This window comes from Empidonax traillii, unplaced genomic scaffold, assembly GCF_003031625.1.
Source record: "Empidonax traillii isolate 1590-97213 ecotype Southwest subspecies unplaced genomic scaffold, ASM303162v1 scaffold98:size2021230, whole genome shotgun sequence".
Classification (NCBI taxonomy): domain Eukaryota; kingdom Metazoa; phylum Chordata; class Aves; order Passeriformes; family Tyrannidae; genus Empidonax; species Empidonax traillii.
Genome location: NW_020955291.1, coordinates 1,848,169 through 1,860,839, shown reverse-complemented (window position 1 = coordinate 1,860,839; position 12,671 = coordinate 1,848,169). Strand labels below are relative to the sequence as shown.

At 38.0% G+C, this 12,671-nt stretch overlaps 1 protein-coding gene across 1 annotated transcript in view; it reads left to right on the top strand.

Annotated features, from left to right (window-relative positions):
• FHOD3 (formin homology 2 domain containing 3) overlaps window positions 1-12,671 on the top strand; it is a 354,314-nt gene that overhangs the window by 145,035 nt on the left and 196,608 nt on the right. Inside the window, exon 4 of the mRNA XM_027881870.1 lies at window positions 3,366-3,433. Coding sequence (XP_027737671.1) covers window positions 3,366-3,433 — 68 coding nt within the window. The remainder of the gene's footprint in view (window positions 1-3,365; window positions 3,434-12,671) is intronic.

Here is a 12,671-nt window from a genome sequence, read left to right as displayed (position 1 = left end):
CAAATCTTGAAGTATATGAATGTACTATGTCTCCAGTCTGTACCTAAGCTGGGGAAGGGCAGAAAAGGTGTTTTACCGAAAGGCCAGAGACTTGTGAAGTTTCGGGGAGAGGTGTAGCAGCTCCTGTTCCTGCTTGAAGTTCAGAGATTTGGTTTCTGGCATAAAGCAGTCCTGGTGTACATATTCAAGCTTATCTACACCTTATAACAAAGCAGTGAGCAGATGAGTCTTTTGGACTGTCCTTGGAGCACCTCGTGATAGTAGCAGGCTGGATTCCTGTTTCAAAGCTGTAGGCATCATTTCTTTCTGTTTAAGACAACTCTGCCAGGGATGTACCATGGGAATTAGTCACCTCTCTGCTTTAGCACAAAAGGTTATTTCTAGGTCTGTTTAATAGGGCAACACTTTAAACTGCTCATGTAAAACAACAAACATTGGAAAACATTTGCTATCTGGTGTCAGAATTGTCTACAGCGTAAAAACATAAGCAAATGTGCCTTTTCCTCTCTGTTTTTTCAGAATTTGATTTTCTACCGCAGAAGAGTGTAGAAGTGCTTTCTGCCTTTCAGTTTCTGCTAATGCGTTTTCATAGGCTCGGTTGCAGTCTGGTTCTTTTGGGATAAACCTGAAGATCTGTGGTATTAAAGTTGTTGTTGAAAAATGGGAATTCTGTAAGGCCTTGAGAGCACCTTAGGAAGTGTCCCTGAGCTGTAAATCTGTTGTATGCATTTACTGTTTCCTGAAAAACATCACACACAGTAAAAGTACAGGTTTTTATAAGGGGATCCATGCAGTACGTTGGCTTACAAAGGCTTTCCTGCCCTGGGAGAGGTTCGTCCTGGATTAATGTAGCACAATGTAAGCATGACTCCATCCCACTTTCCTCCTCGATTTATGCTCCATGCATGTTTCTGGTGGCTGCCCACACTGTAAGAAGTGCTAGACTTACGTAGACAGTATATTGCCCATGTGTAAGAATAAAAGGTGAAGAGGTGAGGAACTTGTATATCTGACTGATTCAACAGGATTAGCTCTGCATGAGGAGGGACCTGTGAATGTCTTTGGTAGTAGATGTCAGGTTTGAGATGACTTACCTGGACTGCCACTCCTCAGAAGGGTTTTCAACCCAGCTCAAGCATTTGCCATATGTGCTGCTTTTTGCCATGACTGGTGTCAAACTTGATACTTCCAGTAGTTATTGATTCTTAGCTCTAATGACAGACCCCTTTTTTAGCTGCAGTCAATAACTTTTCCTCTTTGCTACAGACAAGCAGAGCGAGCATTGTTTGTGCTGATTGCCAGGGATGATGTTATGCTCTGTGAAAAGACCAAGGAGAAAAACGTTCATCTTTGTTCCTCTGAGATGTACCAAAACTCTTCACGCACCAATGAAAACAACCAGTGTTATGGTATCATAACAATAGTTTGTTAGGACTTTACCCCAGACTGGGATGATGATTCCTGTTAAAGACCAAGACCAACAGATGGCATTTGTTAGGACATTGATATTTATGTACAAAGTTGCCAGCACTTTAAGAAATGGTGCCTCTCTTAATTAAGATGATAATGCACTGCCTTGTTTGGAGACATTCTGCTCATAATGATGATGGTGAATTATGAATAGAGGAAAATTAGTAATAACAAATGCCAGATGGAGGTATCTTTCAAAAAGGAATATTTTGTGTAATAATGACATGTAAAGTCGACAGGCTGGGTCTTAGAAGATCTTTATTATTCTTTAGGCTTTCCTGACAAAATTATTCTTTATCCTGCCAAGAAATGTAGTTTCACGTGCCAGTGTGTTTTTAAGTGAGAGTAATTAAAGCGTGCCTCTAAGTTTATGGCTTGAAGTGAAGTCTGTTCCTCCAGTGTTTTGTCAGGAATCTATAAAAAGTGCAAGAAAGGAGACGACTTACAACAACAATAGTTTTGCCAATTCTACACATTCTGCCTTTGAAATCAGAGACAATTAGGGATGAACAAAACTATTTTCAAAGTTAAAAAAAAAAAAAAAAGAAGTGTCAGTTTTCCTGAAATTTTACTTCTCATTTTTCCTTTGGTTGAAGATGACTGTTGGGAATAAGAAATGTTTCTCTAAAAATAAACCCCACCTTCTTTGATTGAAGTAAAAAATGATTACTGAGTTAGAAATGTATTGAATACTCAAATATTAGGCCTTTTTTGAAACTTCCTGAGAAAGAGAAATAAAATTTAATTTGGTTTGGTAGTGTAAAGTAGTAATTAAAACAGAAATAGACAGGGGAAAATAAGAGATAAAATGTTGGAGTTTAACAGTTAAATTTTCTTATAAGGATATTTTCACTTCATGGGCATTCCAGCTTTTACCTCAGGACCTGCTGGCCACTGTCCTTTCATGATGATCTGGAGATGAGGCAAAGTGTGTCATGTGAGATGACTGTGAAGATTTGATTTTCCTTTGTAATTGTCCTCAGATTGCATTAGAGTAATAAAATTCAATTTAGGGCTGTAGAAGTGTTGCATAAGGTCTCTTTCTATCAGATATGCTAAGCATAGTAGACTAGGAAGATTTGAAGAGCATACCTTCTACTACATCCCTGCATAGTCACAAATTGCTTCCAAATTTGCAAGGATAAACTTGAGATTCACAGTCCAAGATTTCTTCCAAAGGCACAAACATTGTATCAGAGTTCAGAAAGACAGCAGAGGAGTTGCTTTTGTCTTCTTTAAATTATTTATGTGAGTATGCATTAGTAGGGGAATATATGAAGTAATATATTTCAGTATTGGATGATGAAAAGAAGGCTTCTGCTTCATTTAGAAAAAGATCAAGATCAATTTTCATGAGAATAAAACACTGTTTTGAATTATACTTAGAACAGACTGTCCGACTATTTCTGGTATTAACATTCACTGCTATTGTAGAAAGGATTTAACAATAGAAAGATGAGAACATGAGAAAAGAATGTCTAGAGGGAAGGCAGTCAAGGATGGGATTCAGTGGCTCTAGCTTTGATAACAAAAGCAAGGAGTGCTCTCAGCTGATTTTTTTGAGATTAATTTGGTACTTTCAATAAGCCCTAAATTTTTCTTAATGTAGAAAGAGCAGTATTTCTAAGCGTTTTCAAAAACTCCTGAGAGAATTGTGAATTTACCTGGGAGATGCTATCTGAATTTGTGGACAACTAAACCATGGTTTACACACATATTTTTAACTAAGAAGTCCTGTATGTATATTTTTCAAAAAGCTGATTTCTTTAAGAGCAGTCTTCCTAATGGAAAATGGGTGCTATGACTCTTTTGAAAGCTGTACTACATTTTTGCCATATTGTCAGTTTCTTTTATGCTGAACTTCTTTCTGTTGTCTTTTTTTTTTTTTTTCCCAGAAAAACTTTACAATTCCAGTGGACGGGAACTGAGACGGGCACTTTTTTCCTTGAAACAAATATTTCAGGTGAGCAAATAATGGCTGACTATTCTGGGATTTGAACATGAATTTAATTTCTTTTTTTTTTTTTTTTTTAAATATTGGGAATAACATACTGGAAAAAGGGACTTTTAAGACTTCACTTGTAATGTGCACTTAACCAATTGCTTCTTAGGGCCCTGTTTTTTTATGGTCTACAAACCTTTCCCTGTTCCTTCAGTCTGTCAGAAGGCAGAACCAGGTGTGGCATAATGGCAGAGTGAGTAGCTGAAACCTGCCAGGAAAGGAGAAAAGAAAATTGAAACTCTTAGGTGGAAACTTAGACTGCTTATTAGACAGTGGCATAGTTCTGTATTGGGAAGACTGGAAAGGGAATGTTGGCCTTATAATGGACAAAGTTTAGGTTTAAGTCACATTTAAAAGGGATGTGGGAGACACGACAGATCTGATGAGGAATCAACATGTACTGGGACATCTCTGAAGGTGTTTGAATTTAGACTGAGTTTAGAGAAAAAGATTTATTGACTAGTGATAAGGATACTTCATAGAGCTGAGGAGGACTGATCATTTTCAGGAAAGGCATGGAGGAGATCTGAAATCAGGAGGATATTGGGTCCCATGGGGAAGTAGACAATGTGATAGACAAGCGGTGTGAATAATAAGAAATGTAATTGAAGTAAAAGCTTGGATTTCAGAGTGGTTTTACTGAATAGGAAGGACTTCAGAATGCTTCAGGACTGGAAGGAAACTTGTTGGAGAGAACAGGTCAGGAGAAGTGAAAAAAAAACCCATCTGTGAGAATTAGAGCATAGTACCAGTGTGATTCTAAAATGGAATTCAGTATGACACATTCCATTTCCATCAGTAAATATAAGTGAAATCAATAAGAAGAGCACTTTTTCCCCTTTACTAATGTATCCAAATGGAGGATGACAACCTATAATCCTTTTTTTAGCTACAGGAGGTAGGTGGAAGGATTTCAACCCCTTAGTTTATAATTTTTTGCTTTGTTTTACATAGACATTTATTCTAAGAATACATTTTAAAAGTCTACAAGATTGCAGAATTGCAAATTTTCTAAACACACAGTACTTTTTATAGGTTTCAAAGTTAGTAATTTAGAATTTAGTGAATGCCACAATTAAGATTTTCTGAAGAAAGGGAGTGAATGGTGAAGGGCGGACCATTTAATGCAAAATTTTGGTAGTTGTAGATGCCTTCTAGTTCAGAAAAATGTCCCTGAATTTTGAATTTTTTGGACAAAGAAGGAGTTCCAGTTCCAAAACAGTTTGGTCATCTCATTACCGCAGATTGAGAAAGCCATTGTCTCTTGAAGGCATTCCGAGGGAGAGACTATTTGAGAGTCACAAGAATGCAAGCTGGGTTTCCCTGTGAGCTTGCCAAGCAGGTGGACTGTGTGCTCAGAGGAAATCAGGCAGGTTTCCAAGAGTCTTCTATAGTTTCTTCTCTTTTTGTTCAGCTCAGCTGTTTCTGGGAAATATTTGTATTTCTCTGATTTTATGTATTCCACTGGTTAATCTGGGCACTCACACGTATTTAGAAATAAGTGCTAAGCCTCTCTTCCTACCCATCCTGTACCTCCCATTCCCTCCTATCCTAAGTTCCTCCAGTTTGAGTATTCATAAATGTTCTCTTCCATTTAGGTTATTCGAAGTCGAGTAGGTGTTTCTGAGCTTGTAGTGCTCAGTGCTTTCAGTGAACACACTAATAAAATTTCTCTCTTCCAGCTATCAGCTGGGTTGAAAAGTGGTGAGAGGGAAGGGAAAAGTGATACACACAACTCATATCTGTGTATGAATTTAGTTTTTAAGTGAAACTTGTGTTACAGTTTCAAAGCATGATTTTCCTTGAAGAATTCAACTTGCCTGCATTCTAATGTATGTGGTATGGAAAAGAATTTGGGAATTGTCAGTTACCATCTAAAGTAACTCTTTCTGGTAGAACTGTGGCCATTTGTTGAACAAAGATATTGTTAAAAAATCTTCATATACTCTTGAAGTACAGGTTCTCATTTGTGGCTAATTGAGAGGTCTTCCTCAGGCTGGAGAGCATTCATATAATATGCTCGAGTGTCTGAGGGAGTGAACTTCATTGAAAATGAGACCCTCTAAACCCCTGTTTACCTGCCAGCTACCAACAGTTACCAGCTTTGCTAAGGGCATCCTTTGCATACAATTTCAGTTTATCTCATAATTAACCCTGAGAGAAAGCATAAGATAGTTTTTGTATCTGTTTTAGAAAGAAAAGCTATTTCAATTTTTTAGTGAAGAAAAACACAAGTAAATTTAAGATTATATTATAAACAAAACACCATTGTCCAAAAGGTCATACCTAATTTTTTTTTTTTAAGTCTGTGACATGAATGTATGTCAGTATTGGAAATTTATCATTATGTTAAAAGTTTTTTAAAAATGTATTTTTCAACATAATTTTTTTTTAATTTTTATTTTGGAAGTCATTATGTACAATATTTTAAATTCCTTGAGAGTGTAATATTTTGGAAATAAAATGTTGCCTTAAAAACTGTCCTTATTTTCCTTTGAACAAATTTTCAGAGAGACTTGTATGGAGACTTCATCATGTTTTTAAATGCCAAGACAGTTCATATTTTTTTATAACCGTTTCATTATAGTTGAGTTAATTTGGCACAGTTCTGTGTCAGTATCATTTTTAATTTAAAGACCTTCAAGGTAATGTGCAGTGACTTATTCGCATTAAGTGGGAATAAGCCCAAGTTTTACATGGGCTATGATTTCCAAATAGTCGGAGCTCTTGATTTTTCACGCGAAGCCTCAGCAAAGCTCAGCAATGCTTGGCAAAAGCAATGCCTTTGTTTCAAAATTTAGATGAAAGATCCATTTGGCAAGTCCAAACTTGGAATTTCTCTTTGATTTCTTCTGGTGGGCTGGTTTTGGCAAAACGATAAAAGTTATGTGGAGCATTTTTCTTTGACAGTAATGCCATTCAACTCCTGTCATTCATTTTGAAGGGCTAAGAGATCCACAGTCATCATCTTTTTCTGGATTATACTACAGTGTTCTTCTTCTGGTTTAGTAGTATGCTTTTTGACAAACAAACTTACAAAGTAAGATATAATTGACTACTAGTACAGCTTATCTCCCTTTGAATGTATTATCTGCCAGAATTCTGAGTTGCCTGGTTCTTGTATTTATCAGGGATTCATGATTTTTGTGCGAAGTGCTGAAACTCCCAAAGGCATTGGGCAGAATCCAGCTGAACATGGCACTTACAGAATTAAATTAAATTAGAATTAAACAATGTACTTAATTTCCTGATTATGATATCGTAAGAGAGTTAAAAATGCAGGTGCTTAAAGCATTTATTTCAATATCAATCTTAAAAGCAAATTAATTGAGTACGAGCACAATAATAAATATACATTGGGCTATGTGATCTACGTGATATTAAAAAAGTTGATTTAACATGTCCTGTGACACAACTGGGTGAAATATAAAGCAGTCATATTTTAGAACATACAAACAAGTGCTCCTTGTAGTTACAAAGCATAGTTACAAATCATGTTGATTTCATCATCTCAAAACACGAAATAACTGGGTAAGAATATGGTATTGCAAGAAAAATAAGAAAGCTATAAAACATGTTTCAAGTCTGTTGAAATCTATGATCTTGTGTAAATCCGCTTCTTAAGAGTTCTGGAAAATATTTTTAATCTATCAATACATTAGGTTTTCTGGAAAGCATACCTAAAGTGTGTACTTTAAAGTCTTGAGGAAAAAAGTCAGTTTTCTTTTAGGAGTGTTTTCCCAATTAAATGTCATTTGACAAGTGCAGGAGATCTCCCATTAGTTTTCTCGAGGAGCCTAGATTCCTGTTTTGTGTTGTGATCAGAGTATCAAGGGACACAGTTACAAAATTCTCTTATGGAATTTTCTTCTATTGTTGAGAAATTCATTAATCATTGGACAATTGAGTTTTGTGTAAAATGTCACAAAGAACAGCTATGTAGGGGCCCTGGAGACATTATCTAGAAGGTGTTTGGTTAGACACAATCTTATCAGTGAATGAAATCAAATGTCACACACTTCAGCTGCTAAGGAGTCATCAATCATCCTTAGGAGTGCAGAAAGAGTATTCTGTGTTTGCCTCATTGATCTCAAGGAAGGAGGTTGCTCCTTCCCCTCCTGCAAGCATGACTGATGACTCCTTAGGGTTTGAAGCTGTGTGACACTTGATTTAGGGGCTGCTGTCATCACTTGTGAGGCAGGCTGTCTGCCACCTCTCCCCTTCAAGAGCCCTCTTGGAAGGGTTCTTGATTAAGTCATGAAAAAGAGAGAAACCTTCATTTCTTTCCCAAATCGAATTCACCAGAGTTCTGCCTGGCAGTTTACAGATCTGTCTAATCCTGATTTACAAAGAAGTTGTCTCATTACTGTTTAGAGATTATAAATAAAATAGATATGATACATTAAATGTCAAAATCAGTTTCTTAGTTTCATTGGCAAATAGAGTGCCGTCTAGACAATGTTACAGGCTGAGATCTAAACAGTTCTTAATGGGACTATAAAATGTGAACTACTTCTACCACAACTATAGCCTGAAAACTTGGGAAGCCAATACTCATTCATTATGAATCTTTGAGTTGAAATGGGTAACACTGTTTAGTACTGAGCCCCTATCTAATTGAGCTTCCTCAGGTATGCAATACAGTGCCTGACTGTTGTTTGATCTGTTGCTTATCTGCCATGACAAATATCCCTGGTAGTGTCTGCTCTAGTTGACTTTTCTCATAATTTTTAATTCTTCTATTAACTGGGAGGTAAAACCCACAGTGTGTTGATGCATCCAGTCTGCTAAAAGTGTAAAAGATGAAATTATCCCTATCAGCTCAGTGGCATAAAATGTCAAATAGAAAACAGCTATTATTGTAAGAAATTCCTTTAGTTTCATTAGACAAGCTTACTTCTTTTGTTTGTTTGTTTGTTTGTTTTGTTTTTGGTTTTTGTTTGGTTTTTGGTTTTTTGGGGGGGTTTGTTGGTTTGGTTTGGTTTTGGTTTTGTTTTTGCTTTAAAAAAAGGGAAAAAATATTGGTATCAAAGAATCATATAATGTTAAGGAGTTGGAAGGGACCTTAAAAATATCCAGCTCCCCTTGCCGTGTGAAGGGACATGTATTATTAGACCAGATCGCTCAAGGCTTTATCCAACCTGGCTGTGAATACTCAGTCTTGGGGCTTCCATAAGCTCCCTGGGCAACTTGTTCTAGTGTTTAACTGCCCTCACAGTAAAAAATTTCCTCCTAATATCTAATACAAATTTCCCCTCTTTCAATTTTTACCCATTCCTCCTTGTCCTGTCACTACAGTTTCTGAGTAGGAGTCCCTCTCTGACTTCCCTGTAGGCCCCCTTCAGATACTGGTCTCTCTGGAGCCTTCTCTTCTCCAGATTGACCAGCCCCCACTTTCTCAGCCTGACTTTGTAGGAGAAGTGCTCCAGTGCTCTGATCAACTTCATGGCCCTCCCTCTGGACTAGCTCCAACATTTCCATGTCCTTCTGATGTTGGGGGCACCAGAATTGTATGCAGTACTCCAAGTGGGGTCTCACAAGAACAGCATAGAGGGGGAGAATCACCTCCCTTGACTTGATGGCATTGTTGCTTTTGATGCAGCTCAGGATTTTGTTGGCTTTCTGAGCTGCCAATGCACACTGCTGGTTCCTATTGAGTTTTTCATCCACCATCACCCCAAAGTTCTTTTCCATAGGGCTGCTCTTAGTTACTTCTCTGCCCAACCTGTAGGGATTGCCACGACCTGTGTGTAGGACTTTGCACATCACTTCATAAGCTTTGCATGGGCCCACATCTCAAGGCTGCCAAGGTCCCTCTGGATGGCATCCCTTCCCTCGAGGAGTAGAATTGATTCTTGGTGAATTTTCATTGTTGTCATCACTAGAAGACAAACTTTTGCCTCACTGAAAGTAACGGGAGTTGGTAATCTCCGTGCATGCTGCTCCATGTAAATAGAGAAAAGAATAGGAAAAAAGGGAATAATGTAAAAATAATGATGTCTTTGTGTCATGTTATGGCCATGCTTCTACATAGATGTATATGCAATGAGTTGGAAAGGTTGTAAAGGCTGGTGGACAGAATAAAATAAATGGAGTCAGCAAGGAGGAGCACAGGGAAAATCTTGGAGGGAAGAGGAATGGGAGCTTGGCACAGCTGGTGAGGACAGTAAAGTGAAGTGCATTTGCAATCTACAGGTTTAGCAAGGGGAAGGAGATTTCACTGAGACACAAACTGACTGCTTGGTCCTTGCAAGCCCTTCAGCACTAAAATGCTTCTGCCTCAGTTATGTCTATCAGCTGACTGCAGTTTTGGGACATCCCAGTCCAGGGCAGCCTTGTTCTCAAGTTGTTCTTCTAGGTGTGCTGGTGGGAATGTGACAGAGGGAAGACAGCAACTGAACTTGCCTAGCACCTACCTTGGGGTAGATTCTGAGTTGCCAAGTTTCAGGGAGTGAAAATACTTTTATTAGAGAAATGGACTGCTTGTGACAGCAGAAGACTCTGAGATCTGTGTTTGTTTCATCTTCTAAAAGTAGTGTCCTGACACAAAGTAGAGCTGAGATTTCATGTTTAGTACAAGACTTGCTTGTTTAACCAATGGCTCATCTGGTCCATACATGGAATTGTTTTGTAGCTTTGTAAATGATTGAGATTGAAATGGCAGAACAGTCTTGAGGAACTCACAGGACTTCAGTTTATGTATGTATGTGTTTATATATGTGCGTGTGTGTATGTTTTTGGAATGATTTCTTTCCAGATTTGTTTGCAACAGATGACTTGGCTTTTGAAATGGACTGAAATAAACAGTGACAATTGAATTAGATAATATCAGTCACTTCTGGATTGACAATCTAATATTTTAATTGTATCAATAATTTTGGAGTCCAAAGAACAGAACTATAGTTTCAAGTGTGGGAAAGTAACTATAAATTATATCTTGGCAATCCATGCTCCTTCAATCACTTCCTGACTATGTTTACTCAGTTTTTAAGCCAGAATGAGCTTTTCTAACTGCAAACATTGCAAGCCAATCTTGATCTGTAAAATGCAACCTGTCACTTAGCCAGTAAAAAAGCTGGACTCCAGAAATGCTCTGGGATTTCTGTTTCTAATAGAGCACAGCATAACTCTTTTATTACTACATTATTGTTGTCTTGTCAATGGGAGTAATTATTTTGCTGGTAGCTTTAGCAGACGTGATGCATACTGAAGGCAGGTAGCTATAGTTAAAAATAATCTTATGGAGGCTTAATTGTGGTATATTTCTAATGTAGACTCTGGTGTTGCAGAGCTTGGTAGCCGAAAGGGCAGTTTAGAGGAATTGCCTGTTAATTTTCCATTGCTACTGGGATGGTGCATTGTATAAGCAATTGAAATTATATGGGGAAATTATGTGTGTTTGTGTGTGTGTATATATATTTGAAATTATATGGCTCTTGGGTAATGGAAGTGTGTTCTGGTCATAAGCCCTGTGCTACCACATTGCTACTGCTTCCCAGGGCAGTCAGATTAGGAGCAAAGTATGGTGTTGTTTTGGATTTTTTTTTTATATGTGAGGGCCTGCCAGAGTTGGAGAAATGCTTAAGAAAGAAGATCAGTAGATTTTTATTCTCCATGCACTATTAAGTATAGGAAGAGCAGAATAAGGACCTACTCATCATCGATGCTACTGCTAATAGAAACCCAGATGTTATCATCCTGTCTTTATTCACTTAGTAATAAAGAAAGATTTTCAAGTGTATTGGGCAGTAGTCCTTTATTTTACTTTCTTGTGGTGGAGTGCCAGAGGTATTGTCATTTGAGATTTATGCCAGCAAAAGCCTGCAGTTGTGCACAGTTTGCTCTTTGACCTGCTTCCTCCTTCCTCCCTTTCCTCACCAGTCAGCTGCTGTCCCTCTGCTGCTAATTTACATCCCTAAATGAATGAAGCTTAATCCCTAAACCTTAATCCTCCTAAAACCAGCTGAACTTCGTGATCCTATCTTGACTTTGCAGGAGATTAAAAAAAAAAAAGGGGGGGGTGGTGAAAAAAATGTGCTTTAACTTCTAAAGAGTGTAGCCATCATTTGTGTTTTGGGGAGGAATTTCTGCAAGTGCACTGGCATTTTATTAATCGTTGTATTTTTCCGAGTTACTTTATTTTTTCCACATTGAGCATAATCATCTGGCGTTTCTGTTTCAGTTCTGCTTCCTTACTGTGCAGTGTGTACTCCTGGCAGGGGAACCTTGGTGAGAGGGGTTTCCAAAGAGACCTTGCTCAGGCATTATAATGTGGAGAGGGGATGGTGCACTTTGCCAGCATACTATTTCATAGATGAACATAGGGGAGTGAAAATCTTGCTAGCTCTCCATCTTAACAAGTAAGGATGTTTACTTCAGGAGCCAGGCAATGTCTGAATGAGCTGTGCCCTTTCTGTTTGTAGGACTCTGTATTGGTATGCTGCCAGCATTTTGTCCTGGAAGATTTCAGGCAGCAGAGGAGGATGCTTCTCCACTTTAAGTCTTAGTAGGGTTTATATTTCTGGTCATATGCACCGTGCACAGAGAATTGGCAATATTTGTCTTCTCTTTTGCCGAGGTGAATGATCACAATGTTAAAATGTGAATGCAGTAATCTTTGTGAAGTTACCATTTCTGGTTTACAGGCAAAACCAAAGTCTGCCTAATAGTCAGAGTTTAAATCTCTCCTAATAGAAATGTTGTAGTGACAGAGCAGAGAGGCAAGCTTTTCCTCAAGCAGGGAGTGAAATGCATCAACTGACAGAGCTCAGTTTGAATGCAATCCCCTCCTATAAACCCACAGGCACAGCTTAGCAAGGAGATTCTCGTGGCTATGACTGGTATCCTGTGTGTCTGTGCTCCTCTTACTTCTAGACTGGATCATAGCAACTTTTGCATTTTGGAAGGTTTAGTTAGTACAGAATGTGATTGCTGGCACACTCAGTAACGTGTCATGTGGAGGGCACAGGCTGGGGAACCCCATGGTTTTTCTTATTTAAAGAAATGAACTTTATAAAATGTACAATGTTTCACTTTGTAACAGAAACAGAAGAGAATTATACAATATAGAATTAAACATGGGAATGCTCCAGCAATCTGAAACAATGGGATAGCTTATAAAAGGAAAGGGAAACAAAAAAAACCCACATACAAATGAGATTCTTCTTGGTGGAAATCTTATAGACATGCAACTTGTTAT